This window comes from Melopsittacus undulatus, chromosome 15 (assembly GCF_012275295.1).
Source record: "Melopsittacus undulatus isolate bMelUnd1 chromosome 15, bMelUnd1.mat.Z, whole genome shotgun sequence".
In the NCBI taxonomy this organism is placed as follows: domain Eukaryota; kingdom Metazoa; phylum Chordata; class Aves; order Psittaciformes; family Psittaculidae; genus Melopsittacus; species Melopsittacus undulatus.
In genome coordinates this window covers 1,571,393-1,585,876 of record NC_047541.1, presented here as the reverse complement: position 1 = coordinate 1,585,876, position 14,484 = coordinate 1,571,393, and the positions used below count along the sequence as shown (strand labels likewise).

At 47.3% G+C, this 14,484-nt stretch overlaps 2 protein-coding genes and 3 non-coding genes across 5 annotated transcripts in view; all 5 read left to right on the top strand.

The window, feature by feature from the left end:
• CLMP (CXADR like membrane protein) overlaps positions 1-4,027 on the top strand; it is a 35,677-nt gene extending 31,650 nt beyond the window's left edge. Inside the window, exon 7 of the mRNA XM_005142758.4 lies at positions 817-4,027. Coding sequence (XP_005142815.2) covers positions 817-1,111 — 295 coding nt within the window. The 3' untranslated portion in view covers positions 1,112-4,027. The remainder of the gene's footprint in view (positions 1-816) is intronic.
• Positions 4,028-7,442: 3,415 nt separating this feature from the next.
• On the top strand, positions 7,443-12,381 carry HSPA8 (heat shock protein family A (Hsp70) member 8). Its single transcript, XM_005142759.3, has 9 exons — positions 7,443-7,579; positions 8,284-8,493; positions 8,952-9,157; positions 9,245-9,397; positions 9,500-10,055; positions 10,377-10,579; positions 10,901-11,099; positions 11,206-11,438; positions 11,902-12,381. Exons 2-9 carry the CDS (start codon positions 8,289-8,291, stop codon positions 12,085-12,087), a joined length of 1,941 nt encoding a protein of 646 aa, XP_005142816.1. The 5' UTR covers positions 7,443-7,579; positions 8,284-8,288; the 3' UTR covers positions 12,088-12,381.
• On the top strand, positions 10,215-10,305 carry LOC115945444 (small nucleolar RNA SNORD14). Its single transcript, XR_004079780.2, has one exon. It is a non-coding gene; the product is annotated as a small nucleolar RNA SNORD14 (small nucleolar RNA).
• LOC115945447 (small nucleolar RNA SNORD14) lies at positions 10,712-10,808 on the top strand. Its single transcript, XR_004079782.1, has one exon. It is a non-coding gene; the product is annotated as a small nucleolar RNA SNORD14 (small nucleolar RNA).
• Positions 11,515-11,611, top strand: LOC115945445 (small nucleolar RNA SNORD14). Its single transcript, XR_004079781.1, has one exon. It is a non-coding gene; the product is annotated as a small nucleolar RNA SNORD14 (small nucleolar RNA).
• Positions 12,382-14,484: the final 2,103 nt, after the last annotated feature.

Sequence of the window (14,484 nt, the reverse complement as noted above, 5' to 3'; positions counted from 1 at the left end):
TGGTACATGCGTGTGAGGTCTGCTGCTTCACTTCCCTTGAGCAGAGACTGGTCACCAGGCAATTGAGCCTGAGCTCCTCAGGAAGGAAAGCCCTGGATAAAGATACATCCAGGAATGAGTTTTAGCTGTTCGTGCCCTGAAGAACCCCTTTGCCTTGTTCCATCCTTCTGTGTTGTGCATGCTGTCATACCACATCTATGTACCGTTAGGCATCTTTGTAATCACTGAATCGCTGATTACTCAGCAGGGTGTCAGACTGCTAGCAAGGAAGTAGTGTCTGCTGGTTTCTTCCCTTCCCTTCTTCCTGTTCTCTTTGCTTTCAAATCTCTGAGCTTCAGCCTTTTGTATTACCTTTTTGTGCACGGCTGTTACCTTCTCTGTCTCTCTGGGCCCAGTTCTTGCACTTCTCTTACTACCCACGTTTCTTTTTGTTTAACTAGAAGAACCGGTTTCATTCCCACCTCGGTCATTTATCATTATGAGTAAGGATTACGGAGCAGACAGCTCCATCTGAGCTGTTTGCACTGACACCTGACATTCGTTCCACAGACCTCAAAGCTGCACAGAGAGCCAGTTGTGTGCAGCATCTATCCTAAATCCATATGATCAATTGTTCCACAGAGCAACAGGGAATTCAGTCCAAAAAGCTGCATAGCACAGAACTCTGAATACCCTGTACCTTGCTCAAACTGCTGGACAAGTATGTCCTGCTGATGTGCAGCTTCAATAACCAACTTACTGCAGCAGCAATTCAGTCTGGCAGAATGCCTTCAGTGTTCTCATGGTATCTGAGCCCTGTTGTCTGTTTGATTGCAGAGAAGATGCAGAGGCACCCAAGGCCCATCTGGTCAAGCCCAGTTCCTCTTCCTCTGGTTCCAGGAGCTCCCGTTCAGGCTCCTCCTCAACCAGGTCGACAGCCAACAGTGCCTCCCGCAGCCAACGGACTTTGTCGACGGAAGCTACTCCCCATCTAACTCCTCCCCAGTACAGCCAGAGGGAGGCAGAAGGGAAAGAAACTGAGCCCAAGAAAGTCGACTACACCAACCTGATGAAGATGGGAGCCACGCTGGTCATGGTGCCAGCCCAAAGCCGAGCGTTCCAGACAGTGTGACTGCCCACCAGCTGTCTGGAGACTCCTGCTGTCCAGAAACACTTCACATACCACCAGCCACATAGGAATTGTTAGGTTAGCTAGTTATCCTCCTGGTCAGCTTACCTTTAATCACTCGTGATCATTCACACCACAGGGAGCCCTCCCACTCCACTCTTTCTTACATCTTCCAGCACTGAGGTTCTGATACAGAATTATTTTCTTAAGAAAGATACATTTGAGGGAAAAAGGAGTTTTCTTTTTAAGTTATCTCTGTTGGAAATACACTACCGAGCATTTAGAAACTACAACAGCGAAGCGCTGTACGAATGAAGTGAAGCCAAACCTCAGGACTCTATAAAAGGGATCAACAGAGACATAAAGATGCAAAATATTCCAGAGAGGTTTTTGTGGGAAAGTCTCTTGTGGAGAACTTTCCCAAAGATGCATTGTCTCATCTGAAGATTTTGGGGCACACTCAAAGCAGACTGACAGGCACTCCATGTCTTCTGCATTCAGTCTCCTACTGAAGCACTTCTGGAGGCTGTGACTGAAGTGGAAATGAAAGGATCACTCAGAACAATCAAGAGATGCAGTATTAAGGCATGTGTCTGAACTAACTTCTGCACTACAGTGAAAGGACCCTTTATATCAAGGCAACAGAGGTGCTATAATTGCCAAATAAACTTACTATGCACCCAGAGAGATACGGCCAAGAGCCTGACTCTGCTTGTATGGTCAGCACTGCAAAGCCACAGTAACTCCACTGCCACTGGAGTGGTACCTGTGACAAATGAGCCTTAGTGTGATGAGAATCGGGCACTGAATCCAGAATGAAGGTGGTACCTCCAAGTGAGGGCTGAAAAGCCTGGATGAAGCATTTGGAAGCTATCTTTGCTACTGCCAGGCTGTGAATTCACCAAGTTTGGGTTGAGCCACACTGTAGAAACTCTTCCCAGGACTGAACAAACAACATACTTGAGCTGACCTTCAGGCATCCAGGTAAGACTGAAGGATGGAGTGACAGAGCACATCATGAGGAAAACACACCAGGGACAAGTAAACAAGCACAGTGCTGCTTCCGTTAGGACATATTCATGTGCATTGTCCCATTAACACAAAATGCCATTTACACACCAAGGAATACAAAGTCTTACACATCCAGTTGAAGGCCAGTAGGAAATGATGGGAGATAGGAAAAGGCTTCCTCTGGAGGCAGGTGCATACTTCTGTCATATGTATTTTCCTCTGAAGGACTTGGCTCTGGCCACTGCTACACGCCAGCCACTGAGCTTGTAGGTTGTACATTCTTGTATTCCTGGACTGATGATTTGCTATTAAGAATAGGGTTGGGGTTGTTTAATCTTCATTTAAGGGGGGAAGGTTTTCTCTAGTATGTGGAATGAGTCTCCAAGAGATGGCTCAGCACAGAACCACACATCTATCACTCTTTCACTCCAGAGACTATAATTAACCTCTTCTCCTAACAGAGACCCAGAATTCCATCTTTGCTTGAGATCTTAGACAATCTGATCAAAGCCAGGCCCTGCTTTGGCTGTTTCTGTATGGGAAACAGTTTTCAAACTTGCTCTATACTATCTGAGAACTTCCTTCCCTGAGAGCAGCCACTCATTTCCATCACATATACAAGAACTCCACTTGTTCTTCCACCCCAGAGTCAACCAGGACCAACCTCTGCAGTTGCTCTTTTCCTGGACCTTGAAGGTTTAAGAACCCTGAAGTGCTTATAAAGTACTCCATAGCTGGGAAAATCCCAAAGACAATGAGCAGGACTGCTGTAGTAGTTTGTGGCTTCTTGTATGGTTGCTTTATTGTGCTTAATGTTACCTGAGTTGCATCTGAGGACACTTATTCTATGCATATAAAAACAGGAGTGCTTTCCTCAGTAACACGCCAGAGCAACCAGAAGCTTATTACCACAAAATACAGGTAACAGTTGAGCTGGTTACAGTTTGAATACCAAAATGCTGTAGGTTAACTTTGAGTCACTTGCAATTAGTGACTGCAGCCTGAAGGCCACTTGCTGCTGGCTAGGATTTGCCCAGCCTGCTCCTGGCAGTCTCTTTCCTATGGGAACAGGCTGCAGGAGAGATCAGCAGTGGCAGCCCTCTCCTGGTCGCCAGCTGTCCTGGAGAAGGGAAGTCACTCCTTGTTACATGAGCTATCTGTCTGATTGCATGGGATGGGATGTTTATGGACCAGAGTGAAAAGGCAGTTGGAAGCAATCCTTGGTGTGTGGGATCATTCCCAGCTGTTCCTAGCCCTGTTGGGAAGCAGGCAATACATGTGCCCGCTATCCAGGCATGGACAGACTGCCCTGTATATAAACCACATTGGGAAAAGTACTGTGGCCTTCTCCTACCATGGAACAAAGGTGTGTGGCCCTGGTTAGAAAATCACTGCGGTGCTTTCGAGACCACACATCATTGATCTCACAGCTGAACACAAAGTCAATTCTGCACTTCAGGAGCTAGCATGAAGCCCAAGAGGAAATGTTCATTACTCGATGGGAATACAAGAACGAGAGCATTTCAAAGGTGTCTTAGCATCAAAGGGACACTTTCTCAGCTCCGGATGATAGGATCAGGAGCTGCACAAGGGAAGCAAATGAACTGTAAGCCAAACTCGATTTTGTAAAATAGTGTACTTAAAGCATTTATTGCCATATACCAGTTATTAGTAGTGTGATTAAATGCATACGATGCTATGTAGCTTTGTTTCTCAGCAGCTAAACTAAGCTTACATCTCTTCTACCTGCTACGATTGGTGTGCTTGTACTGTGTCCGAACAACTCAGAGGAAAGCAAATATTTATTATTGATTCCTTTGAATCAATTATTTCTTTTATTTTCCTTTTGTTCAGTTGGTTGTTTTATAAATAAATGTGCTGCAGCTTAAGTGCTACAGCTCAACTAAACCTGTACTAATGCTCCATCTTCTGTGGTGTGGGGTACATGCTGTCAAGCTGGATCCAAGGATGAAAAGAATGGGGTCAAAAATACAGTTTCTAAGCATAGATAGTGTGGGAAGCTGGTCTTTTCCTGGGTATTTGTACAGTCTAAATTATATGACATGGTAAGAAATATGTAAAACCTTGGGTGTATTGAAGTTAATGGTGCTTTGAGTTCTATTTCACACGAGGTATTTTGGCTGAGGACGAGGATGCTTCAAGCTAATAGGATAAATAGTGCCAGCTCAAGACACAGAACACATATAGCTGGTGATAGTGCCCTCTCATTCTCACACACTGCAGCCTTACTCTGAACCACAATGGAACAACTCAGAGCTGTGTTCAGACAGTTCAGGCCTTCTCCAAGCATTCTGAAGATAACCATTTTGAGCAAGCCAACAGGAATCTCCGGTCAGGGAGGTGCAGAGGAACCAAATGTGACTGTGGTTGGTTTCTCTCACTGTGGTTCAGCCTCCTTTCCCCCGGGGGTGTTTTGCGCAGAGGTCTTCCAACATCAGCACTCGTCTTTATTGAAACCTGGGAGGAAGAGTTACAACATAATTACACAGCAGGCAGAACAAACCACAGTGGTCTTATAGGTGTGTCCCTCCCTCTATCCCTGATTCATGAGGAAACACTATTACTTGCTTTTGATGGCACCCAAAACCCTGTTGAGGCAATGCACGTTTTGAGAGGAGTTGGGCAACTGCAAGCTGCTGTAAGGCATCGGAAATCTGGGGTTATTTTAAGCTTGGATCAGTCTGTACTGAGACACTGGAGAAGGAGAACATGGTGGGAAAGGGAAGGGATCTCCTTGGATATGTGTGATTTTCAAACTTCAACTGGGAAGTGCAGATTCAAGTGTTGTATAAATAACAAATGAATAGGAAGTATGTCTTTGGTAATCTCCAGTCCTCCCAATTCTGCTTTAAACCCTTAAAGGAGAAGCAGTGCTTCATCTCTGATACATTAAACCAGCTTCAAAACACAATCATCATAGGATCACTATGGAAAAGCCTCCCCGTAGAATACTTGACACTGTCCAGGCCTCTGTACCTTCATTCTTCTGATTAAATGAGCTACTTTTCTCAGTTAACAGCCTTTAGTTTCTAATGTAATGAGTCATTTGCCAAACTGCCCTCCTCCCTGCACTGACTCACTGTTGTTTTAGGCTGCCTTCACTTGCTATCAGTCTGCCGGGCGAAGGATGGCTGCACATCTGAATGTCACTATTTCAAGATACAGGTAGTGCTATTCTTAGATCCTGCCAAAACCCTGCCCATGACTTCAAATAATAGAACCAAAAAGCAATCCCTTGCTAACAGCACGGCTCGCATGGGACTTGGTGCGTGATGTATTGATGTATTAAGTGCAAGTTAGCACTGCATCCCTGAAGCATCTCCCATGCAGCAAGGGAGCCTGTACTCTGGATGGGGTGGAGTGTGCTCTGCATGCTGTACCTGGTCAGATATGGGTTGAGGGCTCCTATTGACTGCCCTTATCTTTAAAGGCAAAAGAGAATGACAGTTAGTGCTCTATGATATGGAGCTTCTGCTGTCTTTAACCTTGTCCCCCCAGGTTCCAACTCCAAATGACACTTTCTGTTGTCACCCAAAGGTCCTGATTCAGGTTCCTGTGCATGGCAGAGCAAGAGGAGTGACTCCCCATGGGTCAGAGCACCCACAGGAGCCTGGTGGCTTCTGTCAGTGACAATCTGCACATTAGTAGTCTGATAATAGGTTTCCAGCTTGGGTAACTGCATTATGTTCACTATTAGAGGTCACTCAGAGTTGCTATGATGGAGATATTGATGCCTATCTGTATTTGGGTGCAGGCTTACACACAGCAAGGTATCAGACAGCATGAACAGTCACTTGTTTGGGATAAGCTGAGAGATTCCTTGGTGTGGTGTCCCCCTTGCCTCTAATATTAGACTTGAAGCAGTTGTTAGTGTGTACCTCCAGTACTGGACTTTAAGCAGTTACCAGGAGTGGTTTTGTCTAAGGCCAACCCTGAGTGCATCAGAATTGCTTTTCCATGCAGTTCTTATCCCTGGTTATAGAAGTTTCTTTGCCTTCTCCCCACTGCCTAGTCCCCCATAGGCTGCCCAGGGCATGGTTTTATATAGTCCTCCTCCCAGTGACTCCCTTTGACTTTTCCACCCAGCAGTTTATGCTGTGTAAACACTTAACGCAAGCGACAGCACTCCTCTTGGATCTTGACCTTATGGGATTCATGACCTCTGATCAGCTTTCAGCCTAAGGTGCTGAGACCAGCGCAACGGCCGCAGCATTCATCTGCTTACTTGATCCCTCCAGGACAAGGGGGAGTTTTCCACCGTGCAGAGCCTCCGTTTTCATTCTGATGGAGTCACTCATGGTGAGAGCACGCACTGACCATGTGTCACCTTGTCCCTTAGCTTGGTTCGGTGCATTAGTGCTGATTATGGATAAGGAGACTTTAGGATGGATTAAAAAGTAGGGCTTGGAGGATGGATTCTTGCTTTGCGGGGAAAACTGGTGCTGCCCTAAACCAACAAACGTGGTTTTCTGTGCCTATTAGAGAACAAGGCTGGGGGAGAAACGACAGAATGGTGCCTTCTGCCTTTTTAAAGCGAACAAGGAAGATCATGCTGCTGCTATGGATTATTCAGAGATAATACAGAGATAACTGAAGCAGCGGCTGGAGGAAGCCTATGGGAAGCGACAGGCAATCAGTTGCGAGCATGGGAATGAGAAACGCCGTCATTCCCCTGGGGGAAGAGCGCGATCCCCAGTGCTGTGCCCCGGGATAAGCCCTTTGCCCCGGCTCTCTTCCGGCTGGATTCGATCTGCTGTCGCTAACTGTGCTCAACCGGACACGGTTGTGCGGCGCCGCACCGGAACAACGCTGCTGACCGCAGCTCGGAGCGCCGGGGACACTGAGCCCACCCGCTCGGTGCAATAGGGACAGGGATGGGAACAAGGATAAGGACGGGAATGTGGATATGGATAGGGAACAGCGCCACCATTCTTCCCCGCCCTGCTCCCCCTGCCCGCGCCCTCTATGCAAATGACTCCACCAGCCCCGCCACCCGATTGGCCAAACCCAGCCCCAAGGCGCCTTCCCCTCTCGCGCCAAATATGCAAACGAGCCCCCAGCCGCCTACGTTCGCCGGTGTCGTCACCCCGCTGGAAGGCTACCATAGGCTCCCGCCCTCGCGAGGCTCCGCCCCCCGCCCGTTGCAGGCGGGTGGGGGGGGAGGAAGACGGCGAAAGCGCATGAAGGTTCGAGAATACCGGCCGGCCGGCGGGCACGCCCCCTTCCTGCTGCGTCACGGACGGCGCGGGCTGCCATTGGCTGGGAGGGCAGCGGAGTACGCGAGCGGATTGGCTGGAGCGCAGCGAGGGGGCAGGCGCTTCTGGAAGGTTCTCAGCTGCTATTAAAGGCTGCGGGGCGGGCACGGAGCGGTCTCATTGAGCTGCAACGGTAACCGGGGTGCTTCTCTTGGTGCTGCCTGGGCCTGTGTGTGCCGCGCAGGTAACGGGGCCTGGAGGCTTGGGGAGGGTGGGGGGGCTCTGCTTAAAGCGCTCCTATAGCGGGGGATGAGGCTGGGTTAGGGGTGAGCGCATTTAAAGCGTTGCTGGGGTGTTTTTTCCGTTCCCGTATGCTGCGGCAGTAATTCTGCAAAGCTTTGTGCGTTACTGCTCTTTTTTTGCCCTAAATACGCCCTGGTAGTGGCTTTTTTCGGTTCTCAGCTCGCTGATGTCCTAAACCCCCGGGGTGGGAGGGTAGGGAGATAGAGGTGACTCGGCGTCCATGTTCCCTGCCGCTGGGCACACCCGAGGTTATGCTGTTGTGGGGGGGGCTGTGTCAATGGGCATGTTGGGGGCTGTAGTCCCGGCGGTGTGGGAGCGCGGATGGAGGAGAGCGGCTGTACCGCCGTGTGTTGGCCGTGGGCCGGCGGAAGGGGGGGGCTGGTGCCGGTGCCGCAGCGGTGCTGGGGCCGTGCCAACGCGCACGGGGCCGCGCAAGATGTCTGCGGGGTGCCACGTGATCGCGCGGGGCATGATGGGAGTTGTAGTTCTGGGTGATGGCGGGTGGCCACGTGGTCGCGCTCCGGCACTATGGCGGCCGGACGCCAGGCGGTGGAGCTATTAAATGCATTTACATGTGGGATAATAGTACTAAGCCACTTAATTTCGATTTCTAAGCTTTAATTTCCTTTTTCTTTGCTATTTCAGACAAAATGTCGAAGGGGCCAGCTGTCGGAATCGATCTTGGCACCACCTACTCCTGTGTTGGTGTATTCCAACATGGGAAGGTGGAAATCATTGCCAATGATCAGGGTAACCGGACCACGCCAAGCTACGTGGCCTTCACAGACACAGAGAGGTTGATCGGCGATGCCGCAAAGAACCAAGTTGCAATGAATCCAACCAATACAGTGTTCGGTAAGGCTGTAGGATTTATATAATTTATATACAGAAGCTTAGTATGGTCATGAGAGATGGCCCTTGGTTATAAGAAATACTGAGAACACTGTTAAAACGTTCTCTTAGGCAGTTAAAATGTCTTTGGTTTTAGTCTGAATGATACAACTGCATTACTAACAGCATTTACTGAAAGCATAGCTAAAAGTATGTGCCTTCCAGTTAGTCTTCTGTTGGTACTGCAGGTTGTTCTTGGTGTTCAGCATTAGGTGGCCTTGACTAAGTGTCTCAGGCTGAATTTTAGACTAGACTGTGGTTTATAGTGCAGCACTTGCAGCATTTCTGTGGTAGCTGTGTGATGATACTGAGAAGTGTGTACATACCCAAGAGGTGAAACATGGCAGCTGGCTCTTGACAGGACAGTAACCATTACTGTTGTGGATGAACGTTTCTAATAAGGCAAACTGTCTTTTCTCCAGATGCAAAACGGTTGATTGGACGTCGATTTGATGATTCTGTTGTCCAGTCTGATATGAAGCACTGGCCCTTCACTGTGGTGAATGATGCTGGCAGACCAAAAGTGCAAGTGGAATACAAAGGCGAGACAAAGAGCTTCTACCCAGAAGAAATTTCTTCCATGGTTTTAACCAAGATGAAGGAAATTGCAGAAGCCTACCTTGGAAAGGTGAGTTGAGGACATCACTGAAAGGTAATAATTGTGCACGTTTGAGTGGTAAAGCTACATAATTTCTTTACTTGCTTTTTTTTATAGACTGTCACCAATGCTGTAGTGACTGTCCCAGCCTATTTCAATGACTCTCAGCGTCAGGCTACGAAAGATGCTGGAACCATTGCAGGGCTCAATGTCCTGAGAATTATCAATGAGCCAACAGCTGCTGCAATAGCCTATGGTCTGGACAAAAAGGTATGGTTGTGGTGCATTGACTGTTTATGATGTCCTTCCAGCAAACTTGCTGAGTTAGTGGTAGGAAGTGGAATTGCATTGTGAAAATTGATCTCTTTCCAGGTTGGTGCTGAAAGGAATGTTCTCATCTTTGACCTTGGAGGTGGCACCTTTGATGTATCCATTCTGACTATTGAAGATGGTATCTTCGAGGTGAAATCCACTGCAGGTGACACCCACTTGGGTGGCGAAGACTTCGACAACCGCATGGTGAACCATTTCATTGCCGAGTTCAAGCGCAAGCACAAGAAGGACATCAGTGAGAACAAGCGTGCAGTTCGTCGCCTCCGCACAGCATGCGAGCGTGCCAAGCGTACTCTGTCTTCTAGCACCCAGGCCAGTATTGAAATTGACTCTCTCTATGAGGGCATTGACTTCTACACATCCATCACCAGAGCTCGCTTTGAAGAGCTGAACGCTGACCTCTTCCGTGGCACGCTGGATCCAGTGGAGAAGGCTCTGCGGGATGCCAAGCTTGACAAGTCCCAGATCCATGACATTGTGCTGGTTGGTGGCTCTACTCGTATCCCAAAGATTCAGAAACTGCTGCAGGATTTCTTCAATGGCAAAGAGCTGAACAAGAGCATCAACCCTGATGAAGCTGTGGCTTATGGTGCAGGTAATGACAGATGATCATCTTTGTCCTGAAAGTGCTGGACGGTGGCATTAAGCTTTATACTACCTGAACTTAAAGTCTCAGAGCAGTACTGGTGTAGGCTCTAGGTCTTCCACCTGAATTAGGAAAGCGTTTCCAAAGCAGTGGGAAGCTTACATTGACTTGCAATGATGAATCAGGTTCCAAAGCCATTCGTAGTTTCCACCAGAAGTCTACTAATGATGGCCAAAACCTTCCTTGGATGTCTGAGCGAGCCATGGGCTTAACTGAGGTGGGCAATGTATATGGTGCAGTCTCTTAACAGCTTGTTTTCTCTCCCCCCAGCTGTTCAGGCTGCTATTCTGTCTGGAGACAAGTCTGAGAATGTCCAGGATCTGCTGCTGTTGGATGTGACTCCCCTGTCTCTTGGTATTGAGACTGCTGGAGGTGTCATGACAGTCCTGATCAAAAGGAACACCACCATCCCCACCAAGCAGACTCAGACATTCACCACTTACTCAGACAACCAGCCTGGTGTGCTGATCCAGGTAAGCAAAGAACACTGGGGTGAATTGGTAATATGCTCACGTAATTATAAGCCTTTGTCAATACTTCAAGAAGGTAAATTTTGGGCTGGAGGTGTTGTGTTGCAGTTTAAGGCTTGCCAGTAAATAACCTGGTTGCTGTGATGAAAGTGATTCCAAAGCCATTCGTAGTTTCCACCAGAAGTCGAAAGACTTGTGTTGGTCCAAGTACCTTCCTTGGATGTCTGAGCGACCATGTCACTTCAGGATAAAATCATGAGAACACAATATCCTAATGATGTGTGGTCAAAACCTGCAACATAATTTGCTGGTTCTTCTTGCTAGGTATATGAAGGAGAACGTGCCATGACTAAGGACAACAACTTGCTGGGCAAGTTTGAGCTGACTGGTATCCCCCCTGCTCCCAGAGGTGTACCTCAGATTGAAGTAACCTTTGATATTGATGCCAATGGCATCCTGAATGTGTCTGCTGTGGATAAGAGCACTGGCAAGGAAAACAAGATCACGATCACAAATGACAAGGGTAAGGATCAGTCTGTTTCTGATGGTGGGAAGCTGCTGCATGCAATCAATCTTTCCTAACAGTGGTTGACACTAAAACTAATTTCCAATGCTGCTGTGTTGTGCAGGCCGGCTGAGCAAGGAAGACATCGAGCGCATGGTTCAGGAAGCAGAGAAATACAAAGCAGAAGATGAGAAACAGCGTGACAAAGTGTCCTCTAAGAACTCCCTGGAGTCTTACGCATTCAATATGAAAGCTACTGTTGAAGATGAGAAGCTCCAGGGCAAAATCTCTGATGAGGACAAGCAGAAAATCCTGGACAAATGCAATGAAATCATCAACTGGCTGGACAAGAACCAGGTATGTTGTGTTCCATGTTTGGTCCGTGTTTTCACCAGGCTACCAACATAACTTCAGGAGGCTAGAGGAGAACTGGTTGCTGTGATGAAAGTGATTCCAAAGCCATTCGTAGTTTCCACCAGAAGTCGAAAGACTTATGTTGGTCCAAGTACCTTCCTTGGATGTCTGAGCGACCGCAGCTTGGAAACATTCAGCTTTCAATTCCTCCTAACTCCCATAGGCACAGCTATAGCTTTAAAGTCTATATTCATTCATTCAACTTTAAATGAGGTCCTGTTACTGCAAGGGCAGTGTAAGCTCCAGGAGTGATACGAGGTAGCTGTAAATGACTAGGCAGAGCAAGAAATGTTTTTGTGCCTAGGTTAGTGGGTCTCTTGAAATGCGTAAGCCAGGTAGTGATAACTTAGACTGTATCCATGTAATGTGAGTAACAGATACTGAGCTGTTTCTTGTCCTTTTGTAGACTGCTGAGAAGGAGGAGTTTGAGCACCAGCAGAAAGAGCTGGAGAAGGTCTGCAACCCCATCATCACCAAGCTGTACCAGAGTGCAGGAGGCATGCCCGGTGGGATGCCTGGTGGATTCCCTGGTGGTGGAGCTCCTCCATCTGGTGGAGCTTCTTCTGGACCAACCATCGAGGAGGTAGACTAAAGATGCTGGGAGCTGCATTCCACTAGCAGTTAGTATTGGAGGAATCCCCAGCTTGGGGATTAGCTTGAAGGACCCAAACCTGTAGTCACATCTGGGTTTATTCTGCCAGACTAAAAACTCCATAACTGAGCTGCTGTAAAAATAAAACTTAAAAAGATGTTAAAATTTTCTGGGCATTTTAAATACTTGAACATGTGCACAGGAGCAGAGATGAAGATCATTGCACTTTACTGTAAACAAGTGGAAATGCAATTCATGTCCTAAAGAATAAAAACTATTTAATGGGCATCACAATGTTTCTCTCTTACTTCTTTTGTACATCCTGATCAGTGTGAAAAGAATAAATGCACTTGATGGTGAATAAATAATACTGGAGTTGCAGCGGCTTTAACCCCTTGGTTTCTTAGCTCTTTCTCTCAAGGTACATAATTAAAAGGGCCAGTGCAGAGCTGGTTTTGCTCAATAGCTTCTGCTGTAGCGAAAGAGGCTTTTAGTGGCTTGCAACCAGTGAGCCACCAACTGCACAGAAACACCTTTTCCTGTGCTAGAGGATATGACCCAACCAAGCCTGCATTAAATGCATTGGTAACTGCCCCTTTTTCAGAGAACTGGGAGAGCTAATTACTCAATATTTAATACCCACACTGCCCCTGATGTTGGGTATAAGGATATAGACTGGTTAATAGTCTTTTGGGCCTGGGATCATTCATTAGTTCAGGGTTTCTCCCCTGAGGGAGGTTGAGTTTGAGGTGGCTCTTCATTTAATGAAGTCACTGCTGAGGCATGGCTTTGGGCAGCCTCAAGGGATAATAAGCAACTATCCTGTTGCTTATTTGTTACAGTATAATTAGTACATACATGGTGCTCTATATAATAACCAGCAGTACTGCTCTACTGCCACAGTGGAGTGGCAAGTTTCATTAAGTCCTGAGTCTAGATGATCATACCCAGCACAATACATTGCATATTCTGCATTCTTAATATATTCTAGATCAAAAATTACCAGCAATTAAGTGCTGGTATTTCAGGTTGAAGTCCTCTGAGCAAGTTCCTTCTCAGCACTGGAAAATTCAGACATTTATCATTTTTTCATTAATAGTGCTTAACCAAAGGGAAAAATGATTCTCAGGTAGTTTAGTGCTTGTCTTTGTGCTTCAAAAGCTGCATTTTCCCTGGTTAAATGGATTTACAGGGCTGCTGAAATGCAGACAGGAGTAGCTGAGAGCATTAAAATGCTTTGCATATCATTACAGCAAGGAGGGCCCTGTTCACATACATAGACATAGTCAATAACCCAGAGAATGACACCGCAAGCTGCAGCAGCTTCTGTGCCACAGTACATTTTACTTTCCAGACTATCCCAACAGCAGTGCTCCCACTGAAGACTTGTGCACTGGAGTAGCAGTGACCACAGGCCATAAAAATCACCACTGGAATAACACCATTTCAGTTGCAAAGGTCTTGGATGTGATTAAGTTAAAGCACGTTAAGGCCATTGACAGGTGTGGGACATCAGCACCTCTTGAGGAAGCCTGTTCCAGGGTTTGAAATGCTTCCTTATATCCAGTCTGAATCTTTCCTGGTGCTGCCCTGAGCCTCCCATCCATCCTGTCACTAGATCCTGGTGAAAAAGAGATCAATGCTTCCCACACCCCTTCAGTGGGATATCCCATTTTACCAGAGTGTCTGTGGCACCTCCAGGTACAGCATCATCAGTACACTTTGAATCCAGCATCCAGGTAATGATAAAAGCACTGGACAGGACAATTCCCTGATGAATGCTGCTGGTGGCTGATGCCCAGCCCTGCTCCTTGACCGGTCCTTCCCGTCGGGCACCGTGTACTTGCTTTGCTGTCACCCTGCGTTGCCAGGTGCCTGTTCTAACGATAATGGGACTGTGGGAGCCTGCGGTGCTGGCAGTGTTAGGCCACAGGATGGCAGCACTTGACCACCGAATGGCATAGATCTCCCTTCTGAGGGTTGCCCCCTTCCAGGAGCATTAAATCCCCCCCAAAATGTTTATGGCATTTAACTCCATACATAGCTTGAATTATTTCCCCCCCCCTCCCCTTTCTTTATTTGTTTGAAAACGAGGGAATTTTGTAAAGAATTTGTAAAGAAAACTTGTGATTTTCTGTCACAAGTTTTCATTAGTTAACACTGATTGGGCAGTAGGTTATCTGATGAGGGCCATTATAAGGGCAGCAGCTGTGTAGCTCTCATGATTCTCTGCTGTGTGCTGGTAACACTGCTGCCCTGGATGCAAGAACAGAGGTAAAGACACAAATGCAGGTAACACCTACATACCTTTATTCTGTACATCTTTTGAGGATCTTGTTTTCTTCCGAAGCAGCAGGATTTTAGTGTGATAAGGAGGAACCCTTGCAGTAACACAAA

What these genes read in the sequence shown, in the direction of transcription:
- HSPA8 (XM_005142759.3), top strand. Translation starts at nt 8,289, where the DNA reads ATGTCGAAGGGGCCAGCTGTCGGAATCGATCTTGGCACCACCTACTCC. An exon ending in CAGAAGCCTACCTTGGAAAG is followed by an intron (nt 9,158 to 9,244) that starts GTGAGTTGAGGA and finishes TTTTTTTTATAG; the next exon opens with ACTGTCACCAATGCTGTAGT. An exon ending in ACTGGCTGGACAAGAACCAG is followed by an intron (nt 11,439 to 11,901) that starts GTATGTTGTGTT and finishes GTCCTTTTGTAG; the next exon opens with ACTGCTGAGAAGGAGGAGTT.